The sequence below is a fragment of the Artemia sp. Qi Xiang Cuo genome, chromosome 6 (assembly GCF_049724085.1).
Source record: "Artemia sp. Qi Xiang Cuo chromosome 6, ASM4972408v1, whole genome shotgun sequence".
In the NCBI taxonomy this organism is placed as follows: Eukaryota; Metazoa; Arthropoda; class Branchiopoda; order Anostraca; family Artemiidae; genus Artemia; species Artemia sp. Qi Xiang Cuo.
The window spans coordinates 64,950,710-64,963,488 of NC_142799.1; the positions used below are offsets into that span (position 1 = coordinate 64,950,710).

General features: G+C 34.1%; 1 protein-coding gene across 1 annotated transcript; it reads right to left on the reverse strand.

The window, feature by feature from the left end:
* Positions 1–2,453: 2,453 nt before the first annotated feature.
* On the reverse strand, positions 2,454–6,894 carry LOC148951517 (protein obstructor-E-like). The gene is made up of 3 exons (XM_089090304.1): positions 6,620–6,894; positions 3,955–4,146; positions 2,454–2,763 (listed from the first exon to the last, which is right to left on the reverse strand). Exons 1-3 carry the CDS (start codon positions 6,882–6,884, stop codon positions 2,537–2,539), a joined length of 684 nt encoding a protein of 227 aa, XP_088946430.1. The 5' UTR covers positions 6,885–6,894; the 3' UTR covers positions 2,454–2,536.
* Between the last annotated feature and the right edge of the window lie 5,885 nt (positions 6,895–12,779).

Below are 12,779 nucleotides of genomic sequence, written 5' to 3' on the forward strand. Positions count from 1 at the left end.
ACAGAAATTATTCCATACATTAAGCGGTTGCCCCTACCCCTCAGTAACCTTCTGTCTACGATAAAAAATGACTGTTTGGCTCAATTTTTGAACAACGACTCCTGAAACACAATGAACGTTTAATTAAAATAGGAAGTTTTTTTAAAAGTGCTAAAAGCTTTAGCGCGAAAACCAAGGTATTGAGGAGGGGACAACCGCTTCATATACGGAACAATTTCTTTTCGTTTTAAGTTTCAATGTTGCTCCTTACTTTCAGTCGAAAAAACTAGTTTTTTTATTTAATTAGACATAAGTAGCAACTTTCAGAAGCTTTTTCAATTTAATCTTTGATATATTCAACTGAAATATTATTTAACACTCTAAACAACAGCCAACAGTGACTATAAAGGATCCAGAGGAATATGAGCCAGTCTTAAAATTTTAATATCAATTTTTTCAAACCTCAGAAAAAAAAAATAGTTTTTTCAACTGAAAGTAAGAAACAACATTAAAACGAACAGAAATCGTTGCGTATATTTGGGTTGTTGTCCCCTCCTCAACGCCTCACTCTTAACACTACAGTTTTTTTTGCACTTTTAAAAAAGCTTCTTATTGTTCTAATTACACGACCCTAGATAGGATCTAGAACTTTTAATTTTCATTAGAATGAGACCCTTCCCGATGTTCTAGGATCATTTGGTCAATATGATTACCCGTGGGGGAAAAAAATAAAAACGCACCCATGATCTTTTTCCTGGCATAAAATACACAATTCCACATTTTTACAGATAGGAGCTTGAAACCTCTACAATAGGGCTCTCTGATACGTTGTATCACATGATGTGACTTTAATTAAGATTCTTTGACTTCTAAGAGGTGTTTCTCCCCTTTTTCGACAATAAGGCAAATTTTCTCATCTCGTAGCCTTTGATGGGTAACACTAAACTTAAAGCAACTTATATATTTGGATTCAGCATGATGAGTCAATTCTTTAGATATATCTTTTGGTATCGAAATTCCAAATTTAAAGTTTTGGTTACGACTGAGCCGCGTCACTTCTTACTCACAGTTCGTTACTATGAATTGTTTGATTTTAAATTGAGTAGTTTAAATAGTACTTAGATTGGATAATAAACTGAGTAGCCACTATATACATTCTTATAGCTTTTACTTCTTACAAGTTAGTTTAAGAAATGAAAACTACGGCATATATGCGAATTAGGCTATTATATAAAACTTCAACCCCTCCCCCTCTTGTCCTTTGTGTCGCTCTCCCACTTATTTCATCTACTTCTTGATAAAGCTTTGTGTACATTAGAGATTTTTTTTTTTTTTTTTACAAAACTTAAGGAGAAAAAACTGTACCAAAGGAATTGTTTATACCCAGACTGAACTTTCCAGAAATATATTTTAGATATAACGACAAGATACCTTTTGTTGTCGGGTCCCTAAAAAGAATTACATATTCCATGTACTTTGTGGGGTCTCTAAGTAGTTTTTCTTATAAGGTAGAATTTTTTTTTTCTCTCTTTACACTATTTAATAGACCAGAGAAAAGAATAATGATTACGCTATAGTAATTAACTAGTTTTATTTTAAGCCAGAGAAATTTTTCGTTTTTGCTTAAGAATTAAATTTCCAGATATTTTTTTTTACCAAGCTACGCCAGGCACTAAGAAAACAAGAGCACTTGTGCCGCTTTGCGTAACTATTAAAGTATTTTCGTTAAAACTCTGGTTTTTCAATGGTAGTGTAACTTTTAGTGATGCTAAATGCTTTTTTGCCGTAATTCATGTAGATCCTCATTTCACTAAGTCAGTAAATTTAAATTTAACTCTTGTAAATATTGAGTATAAAGAAATTTACCATTTTATGCGAACGCTTGTGCTGACATGATAAGAACGAGCCGTTCCATACTTTAAGTTCAACACCATAAACTATTATAAGAAATATTTAAAAAAAAATAAAACACATTATTTCCATTTAAATGTCGATCAAAACAAATTTCCTGGTATAAAGTTCCTTTTCACTTCTGAGAAAAAGTCTGATTCTTGAATATATAATTTTGGAAACATTTTCTCAGATTAAATAAAGAGCTACTGGAGTGAAATATGTTCTGTTTTTGCTTATATTCCATTTTTGAAATTCTATTACAGCGTGTTGGAATCTCTTTTTATCAAATTTTGTTAGTACATTTATTACTAAGGACCTGCTTTACTTTGATTGCTTAGCCCCTCCTCTATCCAAGATATCCTGACTTGTGTGCAACATCTTATGGTTTCCTGGTTGGAAAGAAATATTGCCCTAGGTTTTTGCTTGTCATTTTTTATTACCACCTTGGGATGGGTTGGGGCCCAAAACTATCTCACAACACCAGACGGGCTCCAGCATTTTCTACTCATGCTACTTTTATTTTCCTACTTATGACAAATTTGTAGCTCATGAGAAATATCTTTTGAATAAAAATTTTCCAATTGAAAATGTAAGCTATAATAGTGTATATAAAATATATATAACAAAATAGGGGTGATTCTAAAACAAAGGGCAGAAAAGCCATTCAATCACTACGCTTATCATAATAATGTTCACATCCTTTAACATTCTTCGGAAGATCACAAAATCCTGTCTCATGGTTGAAGACTTTGGTAAGCTCACAGCCTCCAAGCCTGGGTAATCCATTGCTCATGCATTTGTAGAAGTAGCGGCAATCTGAAGGCTTTGCAAGACGCTCGTGATCACCAAATTTCAATATTTTTTCTCCTGTTATTTTTGGACAGGTAAAGCCTTAAAAAGAAATTTTAGTTTAGTTTGGAACTAATATTCTAAATTAATTTTTTGGAAGCTGTTTTTGCCAGCATTCTTTCCTCACCAGCTTAAAAAAGTGTTCATATATCATTTTGATTCAAAATAGTGGTAAGATGAAAGGGAAACTATTTACTAAGGGTCAATGTAAGATTCCTTATAGTTTTATTTAAACTTTAAAGTTTATTTTTAAATGGGGGGGGGGGTGAAAGAGTCACGAACGTAATGGGTGAAACTTTCAAACCAAAAATTTGGAAATTTCTTAAAGGTGGAACTACTAGAAAGTTCTTTTCCAATTTATTGTTTTGAGATTTCCTATTTTGAACAGTTTAAAGCAATTGGTAATTAAAAAACTGTTGTTAGTAAAAGAAAGTTTTTTCTAGGCAAACATTGAGGAGGGGTTTGCTTAACTGTCAAAAGATCCCACTCTAAACTATTTGTATGATTATTGGAATGGGGATTAGAGAACTTCGAGAAAATATATGAAAATACAAATGAAAACAGGATTACTGCAAACAAATACAAAAAATTCAAAATAAATACAAAATACGAATTATAGAAAAAATAGAATAAAATGAATGGAAAAATAGAGAACCAAATAAGATAGACGAAAATTGATTAAATGTAAGATAGAAGTCGATAAGTTAGTGAGACTGGGCTAAACCTTTTGGAATTATCATAACCGGGCTAACTATTAAAATGGAATAAATAAAAAAAAAACAATAAAGTTGTTAAAACTTTCGATTTAACAGTGACAAGTCACCTGGCTTACTCATTAAAGTTTTTACCGCTTACATGTCAAAAGCACTACCCTTCTCCGAATTTTTTTATTTCAGTTTAACTTTAATTGGAAAGAGACTAGGACCCTTAAAAATGGGTCCTTTAATTTTTCAAAACTAGGCTACTATTGCTGTTATTTGAGAAGGGTTTGTAAAATTAGGTAGAAACTACCAAATACTAAAAAAAGGTTAATGTTTGAAAATATAAGAAATTCTACTAAAAATGATAATATATTAATTTTGCAAAGCTAACTATTAAAAGATCACGATTCAAATTCGGGTTCCAGAGTCAACATTTAAAGAAAATAAAAGATAACTGTATCGAACAAGTGGTCACGTCAAATTTTGTCTACATTTTGCTAATTTTGTAGCTTTTGAAGAGAAAAAAGAATACCAAGAAATGTTTCTGGCAAACATCCAGGACGCAGAGCGATATCAGGAAATTCGCAAACACCCTGTTTGACATCATAAACAAGACCAGGGGCACATTCGATAAGAATTTCTTGGCCGTCTCTGCACCAAAAATGCTGATCACATCTGCTATTAACTGGAAATAGTCCATTGAGCCTTGAACAGTTGCCAAAACCTAAAAGAAATGGAGATATATATACATGAGATTTGGGTATGCTAGCCTCCTGTAGATGAGGATGATGAACCAGATTGACGGAACATAAATCAAAATGTTTTGGCCTCGTAATGTACTTTTGATGCACCTTTAGCCCCCCCCCCCCACCAGACCTGAATCCGTGTGCAGAGAGGATTAAGGATATTCAAAATTTCTATTGTGACGTTGTGAAAATTCTGTTGCAAACTCAGGACTTGTTTCAACATTTTACCTCGAGAATTGCGGTTACCATAGTAATTGACGTCACCGGCTACCTAACGCGTATGTTAATTTTTAATTTTAATTTAATAGATGTTGATTCAAGTTATCAGATTAGAAGAAAATTGAGTGTAAATCCTTTATAACTTGCAAATTGAAAGCAAAATTGCAGTTTTCTATATTTTCTATATTTGTGTATTCACCAGCAGTTACCATTATTTACCACGCTAAGGAACCATGGCAAGCGTACTATTTTATTTATGGTAAGTATGTTGAAAATAAAAAGAAAGGCGGAATTCAGTATTTTCAAATTTTGTATGATTCTAATCAATGTTGGTAGTTTATTGTAGAAATATTAGGAGCATTGAGGCCCAGCACCGTAAGCACGGCTGAACCACTAATACAAATGAACGTAAAATAAACGATGTATATAATTAGGTCAACGATTTTCACGACATTTATTATTACTTATTTTTAATTTTTTAATATTTTTTTTTAAATACTACTACTACTATTACTAAAAACTCACGGCACTACCAACGGTGCGAGACCAACACAGCTATGCACGCTGCTCCTCCATTTCCAATCTATTCAGAGCCTCCCTCTTTACACCCTAGGATAAAGTTCCAATTTCCCTTAAATCTTTCCTCGCGACATCTTCCTACCCCAACCGAGGACGACCTGCTTTCCGCTTAGCCCTAGACGGTTGGCCAAAAAATACAATATTTTGCAGTCTGTCATCCTTCATCCTCAGAACTTGTCCTAGCCATCCCAACCTTTCTCTCATTATAACCCTAAATTTAGTTCTTATTATTTTGTTCGGCATCATTTATTTAATGCTGATTTTAATAGCCATTATTATGAGTGACAAAATTATATAGAGAAATATTTCGGTAGTGTTAAATTTGTCGGTTTACTGACATAGCTGGACAGTTAGCCCTACCCTTCTAGTCAGCAGGAAGCTCTTGGCTCTACTCCAAGCAATGTCAAGTTCTCTATGAAATATTTCCGTTATTCCTCAATTACTAGAAAAATTTTTGTTAAGATATACAAAATATAGGAGACAGCTAGTTGAATTAGAAAACAAATCGGTTTCACTTGAATCAAAAGTGTTGAACAAAAATCAAAACCAACCAAAATTAGTTTAAGGAGGGAGTCTACTACCACCCTAGAATTAATACGGGACAATAGAATTATATTTTAATTTCATAAAACAAATATTCTTCGCTTAATGTATTGATAGATCAGTAGACCGTTTTACAACCTTCGTAGTTAACAGGATTTTTTAATGCACTAAGCATATAAAGCAAAGAGTTTTTAGCACTTATTTCAAAAACTGCAAAATATCAAATACTACCCTAAGGCTTAAAAGTGACTATATATCAAAAATTGCATAAGAAACGGTGCAGGAAAAAAATGATATACAATATTTCTATAAAAAAATGTCCAGTCAATTTTGTTTAATATCTGACAACCCATTCTGGTAAAAAATAATGATATTCCAGAGCCCCAAACACCCCTCCACCAATTCGTTTGATTGCAGATGCAATTAGTTACAGTTTATTCTAGAGCCGAAGCTTTATGTTCATATGAATTTTAGAAAGGTTGATCAGAAGAAAAACTATCCTTAAAAAGAACAAAAGTTGGAAATCTGCAATGTTTTATACCGATTTCCGGAGGGTAAAGGCACTTAACTACCTGTATTTTAAGATGCATATTTCCAGATTCAGCGCATAAAAGAGGCGGTGCTATATTTCTCATTCAGGCTGCCTTTTCTTTTTTTTCCCATGGCAGAATAACTCTTTACTTCAAGGGGGAGGGGGGATTTGTTTTAAAGTCTAATTGCAACAAATACACCTTAAAAATAACCAAGAATAAATTAATATTTTTTCAAACATTAATATTTGTAAAATAGAATAGAATATTGCGCTAAAAGCCCCTAGCCCAATATAAGGAATACTAAAAATTTTCTTTGGAGATAATAATGCTAGAATTATACTACTAAACGAACAACTGAACAAATTGAACATTCAGATTTAGTAACTTCGTAATAAAAATTATATAAAAATAATTTATAAAAATAAAAATTATCGTAATTAAATTATCTGGCTTGGGCTTCCTCGAGATAAATATATTAGCCACTTTCATCTATTTATTCTGGCTTCATTCTCAATTTGCAAAACCGATGATAGGTTTCCCAATTGCTAATTTTTTCAACAAAAAATTTAAATTTTACCTTTTGGGGGCTGGAGGTTAGGCCTGCTGGTACAGTCAACATGAAAGGGCAGATCACACTTTTGCAGCTCCTCAACGAAGACCATGCCATCTTCACAAAGCATTTCAGTTGATTTCAAATCTTCACATTTGTAAAAACGGTCACATTGAGTAGAATCAGCTACAAAATAGGGAAATTTGCTTTTTTCGCATGCCACGCCTCCTGAGTTCGCTGGCACTGCGACAACTGCGACTACCATGATATTGAAAGCAAATAAACCCAACATGATGCTGTGTGTCCCGTTACTGCGATAGTTTGGTCGCATCAATGCCTTTATATAGTATTTAGGTAATTTAATACATTGAGGGAAAGCACAGAACGAAACAAAAAGTGGATATTATCATTCTGTGAAATCTTTGAGCTCAAGTTCATTTTACAATTATGCGTTCATTCCCGGTTGAAGTTCATGCAAATAAGATGTCATGATACCCTAAAAGAGATATTTTATGCTAGATAATCAGCCTTGCTACAATTTATTATTAAAGCACCCTTTTAGCTTTTGATAGTGAGAAAAATAGTTTAAGGAACCACTAATCTTAATCGTCAAGAATAGTTGTGGCTAATTATCCATTCTTTGAAAATTGTTCTCCCCCTTTGGGGCAACCTAGTAAAGTACGAACCCTAACTCATTGTATCCGAACATTTTAAAACGCATTTTGAAAAAAAAACTGTCAGGCGAGGTAGAGTTATAATTTGAAGCTAATTTAAATATGGAAACTATTATTTCGATTAATTTTGTAAAAGTTTATAACGAAAATAAATATGTAGAAATTTCGAAAAATAGCCTGAAACCCTGCAAACGGTACTGGATCAAACTGAGAACTGCACCATTGGTATCACCATAGCGAAACACCTATTTAGGAGGGCTGCAGTCCCTTATCTTGAACTAGCGGATCCAGAGGGGGCTGGGGGAAAACCTGGGCCCCCCAAGATTTTTTTTTAGAATAAAAGATGAGTTCTCTTTTTTTAGAATAAATTTGTTAATTTGGTCAATTATTGGCACCCTTGTCACATTGGGAACCCCCCAAGATTTTGCTCATTGACACCCTTGTCACCTCGCCCCCCCTCCCCAAGATAGTGCTCTAGATCTGCCCCTGTTATCTTGAGCAACAAGAAAATCCCCTTTTCACATGAAATCCTGTCATGTGTCTTTTTTTCTTTCTTTTTTTTTTCTTTTTTTGAAGAAAAAAGAGTAGCGTTAAAACTTGAAATGAATAGACATTATCCTACACATATTTAGGGGGAAGGATCTCATCTCAACCTACGACTTTCTGTGTTGAATTGAAAATACTAGATTCTTGAATAATTTTAGAATGGAAAAAACATAGTCAGCTAGTAAGTACAAGTATTTTGTTTGTCAATAGCCTTTTAAAATGTTTGAACTAAAAGCTGTATTTTTTAAACTATATTCAGCTAAATTACTCCTAATATTTTCAAATCTTCTCGCAATAATGTTAAGATTTCAATTAGAATACCCTTGCGTTGGAATGTTCATTCTTAAAGCATACCATGATAATCAAAGAGTTCATGGTAGCGATCAAATAAGTAAGGAGCTATTATTTTAAGTAAAATAGATAACTAGAAGATGCTATGGAAAACTTAAAAACAAAAAATTATATATACAGAGGGTTTGCCTACTTGCCGCTTTCTTTTGTACAACTGGGATCGCCATGTATGCCACACTGTTATGCCACACTTGGCACACTACCTAAAACGCTTGGCACCCCCTCCCAAAAAAAAATGCTTGGCACAGTTCGGCCGCGCTTGGCACGTGCCACTTGATTTACAAGATTTCTGATAGAGGGCAGCTCATTTCAAAAAGCCGTCCTGGCTAAATGGACGTGCGCTGGGTTGAGAATTCTTTATTCAAGGGGCACGGGTACGGTTCCTGGCGTGGCCAGTCATTTAGTTTGGGACGCAGGTCAGTAATTTGACTCTGTAAGCTCAGTCAGAGTTAACTCAGCTATAAATGGGGACCTTGAAAAATCCGGGTAAGGTAAGCAGGAAGGGTGTGCGAAAGCGTAGGAAGGCCGGCCCCCAGCCCCCCATTGCTTTTCCTGGCTGAAGGGCCACGAAACGGAGATCAGCACCGCCAGTTTGGACCTTAAGGGTCTAGTGCCGTCATACTTAACTCATTTCAAATATCAATTCATTGCAAATATAATTTCAAGTATTAGTCACGGTTATTTATGATTTACTCGTTAAAAACTATTAGCATGAGGAAACTTGCTGCGATTTATATAAAAATAACCTTGTGAATTTCCACATATTTGAGACCCCAAGAGTGTAGATCTTAAGCTAGATTCTGCAAAAACACAAAATTCCATGTTTTTCCTCATAAAACATTTAAAAAGTAAAATTCAAACCGTTCATGCTAATGCATGGAACTTAAAAAGCAGCCCTCGTCAATAGTAGCCTATGCATGGGGCAAGTAGTAGTGATGTATTAATCTATTCGAGCGGCCAGGTGGGGTATTACTGGATCAATCTATTCGAGTGGCCAGGTGGGGCATTACTGTATCAATCTATTCAAGCGGCCAGGTGGGGCATTACTGTATTAATCTATTCGAGCGGACAGGTGGGGCATTACTGTATCAATCTATTCGTGCGGACAGATGGGGCATTACAATATCAATCTAAGAGAGCAGGTAGAAGGGATATTACTGTGTCAATTTATTCGAGTGGTCAGGTGGGGCATTACTGTGTCAATCTATTCGAGCGGCCAGGTGGGGCATTACTATATCAATATATTCGAGCGGACAGGTGGGGCATTACTGTATTAATCTAAGAGACAATACAAGTAAAAAAAATCCATATTAACTTTTATACATGTATCATAAAGAAATCACCACGCCTAAAAAGTCATATCTTTGGTTGTTTTTTTTATGTTGCAATTATAATCAACATACCATGAAAATTCGTGCTGTTCACAGTACAATGATTTTTATATTAAAATAACATGTTTCTGTTAAAAGTCATTACTGTTTTCATACATCGATGGATGTTTTCCTGGTATGGTTAAACGAACCTGATGGTTACGAAATTCTAGGCAATATGTTAGGCGTGTTTTTTTTTATGTTTAAGCTATTCATTTCTATTCTTAGTGAGTAAAGACATTAATTGAATATTATTTTTTATTCTGGCCCAAAGTCCCCCCTATCCCCCCTACATCCCCCCTCCCTACACCTCCTCCCTCCCTCCTTGAACCCCCCCCCCCCAACTTTTTCTTAACATGATATTTGTTTTCAATTTTTTTGTTACATCTTTTAGAATGATATGAAACATACTTAAAACATACAAAATTCACATTTAATATTTTCCGAATTCATAATGAGAATGATATAGAAATGTTAGTCGTGACTTTTACTATTAGAAAAATATTGTTTGTAGTAGCACTTTTTTTGGACTGAATTTTTTGGACTTCGAAATTATTCAATTTTTTTACGTATCTTAAAATGAAGTGAAATATGCTTGCGGCTCTACCAATCGTACTCTATGCTTGCTCATAGACACGACACGGGGATTTCCCACTGGTACTCTATGGTGGGTTATTGACACTACCTAGTTTATTGCATGTATTAAATCAGTATTTTTTATGTAGTGGAAGGATAAACACATAATTCATATCTTTAAAAAGTGAGTATGAAACATTTTAAGAAAGTGTGTTCGCAAGATAGTGTTATTGTAGCATTGAATGCTGACATGGAGAAGTATTTGAACTATGAAACAAGTATAAGTGGTAGCACTATCGGAAACGTGTGCGGGCATTGTCATGAAAGTGAGGAATTAAATTTCCTTGGAGTACCAAAAAAATTCAACTCTTATGATGGTGGATATGAGAGATTGAGATCTCCGGAGATGATTGCACTCAAAGACAATACCAACATAAAAATAATGGTTGATGAAGAGGGGCATCTTCTTGCTAGTGCTTGTGGTAATATGTTACCCAGTGTTAAACACTATCGTCAGCTTTCGGGTATTAGCATTAAACAGAAGGTCAAAAGAAGACAGGCGTTACCTGTGTAAAAATAATGTGATAATAGACAGTAAAATTGCCGGAAAAATAAAAAGAGTATTGGTGAAAAATATCTCTAAAAAATAAAAAGAGAACTTGATGAAAAATAAAGCGCAAGCAACCATTACTATCTCCGGTCAGACAATCCATAAACCAAATAATGAAAAAGATGAAATGCATATTGAACATGTGGATGACCCCCCAGTAAAAATGTGTTGACATAATAGTGTTATTGTAGCATTGAATGCTGAAAAGGGGAGGTATTAGAACTATGAAGCAAGTACAAGTTGTAGCTCTGTTGGAAACGTATGCGTGCGTTTTCATGACAGTGAGAGTTTAGATTTCTTTGGAGTACCCAAGACTTTCAATTATTCCCATTCTGGATATGGGAATGTGTCATTTCCAAAGATGATTGCTCTAAAAGAGAATGCCAACATGAAAATAAACGTCAATGATAGAGGACAACTCCTTGCTAGTGTTGCTGGTAACACATTACCTACTGATACATCCTATAGGCAGCTTTCGGGTATTAGCATTCGACAGAAGATCAAAAGAAGAAAGGCCTACTCTTCTACTAATATCATAAACCATATCTTGTCTAAGTACCGGAACTGCTACATGTGTAAAAATAATGTTTTAATAGACAGTGAAATTGCCGGAAAAATAAAAAGGACATTGGTAGTAAATATAACTAAGGAATATAAAGATAAATCAATGAAAAACAAAGGGCCAGCCAACGTTACTACGATCATTGATCAAACAGTCAATGAACCAAATAATACAAAAGACGAAACGCATATTGAACCTGTCGGTGACACACCAGTAAAAATTGTGTATGATTCAAAATTGAATAATGATTATTCAACTGATTACGAACTAAGATAAGACAATAGCTACAGTATCAAGAGAGAACATGGTGAACTATTTTATGGAACAGATTCAAAATGTCCAAAGTTGTTCATTGATATTAATAATGTATTAGAATATATTTTTTGTATTAATATCATACATAACATTATTTCATTAAAAATATTTTATGCATTACATTGTTAATTGTTCATTATTTTTAGAGTATGATACCATATCAAACGTATAGAATGTCTATTGAAACATCGGGGATGTAAGAAAAGAAATTTGCATACATCATATGTCGGATAGATAGGTTAACATGGGGAAAATCTGTTTTACGATGAGAAAAGTCAACATGCAACAAGTTTCAAGAACAAAAAAAAATATGCAACAAGTACCATGAACAAAATCAGCAGACGACAAGTTCCTTGAACAAAATCAGTTTCACGAGGAGAAAAATCAGTGTACGAGTTTCGCGAAGAGAAAAAAAAATCAACATGCAACAAGTTTCACGAACAAAAAACAGTCTGCACAGTTTCACACACAAGTTCTACGATAAAAAAAATATGAATGCAGTACGTACCATGAACAAAAATAGTTTCGGGAGGAGAAAAAAATCAATTTACATGTTTCACGAAGAGAAAAAATCAACCTGCAACAAGTTTCACGAATGAAAAAAACAACATGCAACAAGTTCCACGAGCAAAAAAACAATCAGCACGCAACAACTTCCATTAACAAAATCAGTTTCACGAAGAGAAAAATCAATGTACAAGTTTTGAGAAGAGGATAAACAAAATCACACCGCAAAACGTTTCACGAACAGAAAATCATCACTCAACAAGTTCCACAAACATAAATCAGCGTGCAACAAGTTCCATGAACAAAACCAGTTTTCTCAACGAGAAAAATCATTGTTGAAGTTTCACAAAGAGAAAAATCAACATTTAACATGGATCACGAACAAAGAAATATGCAGCCAATAAGTTGCATTAACAAAATTAGTTTCACTAAGTGAAAAAAAAATCAATGTACTTGTTTCACGAAGAGAAAAAATAAACATGCAACAAGTTTCAGGAATAAAAAATCAGCCCGCAACAAGTTCCACGAACAAAATCAGTTTAACGGGGAAGAAAATCATTGTTTAAGTTTCGCGAAGAGAAAAAAATCAGCATGCAACAAGTTTCACGAAGAAAAATCAGCACTCAACAAGTTCCAGATACATAAATCAGCACGGTCAAGTTCAATGAACAAAATT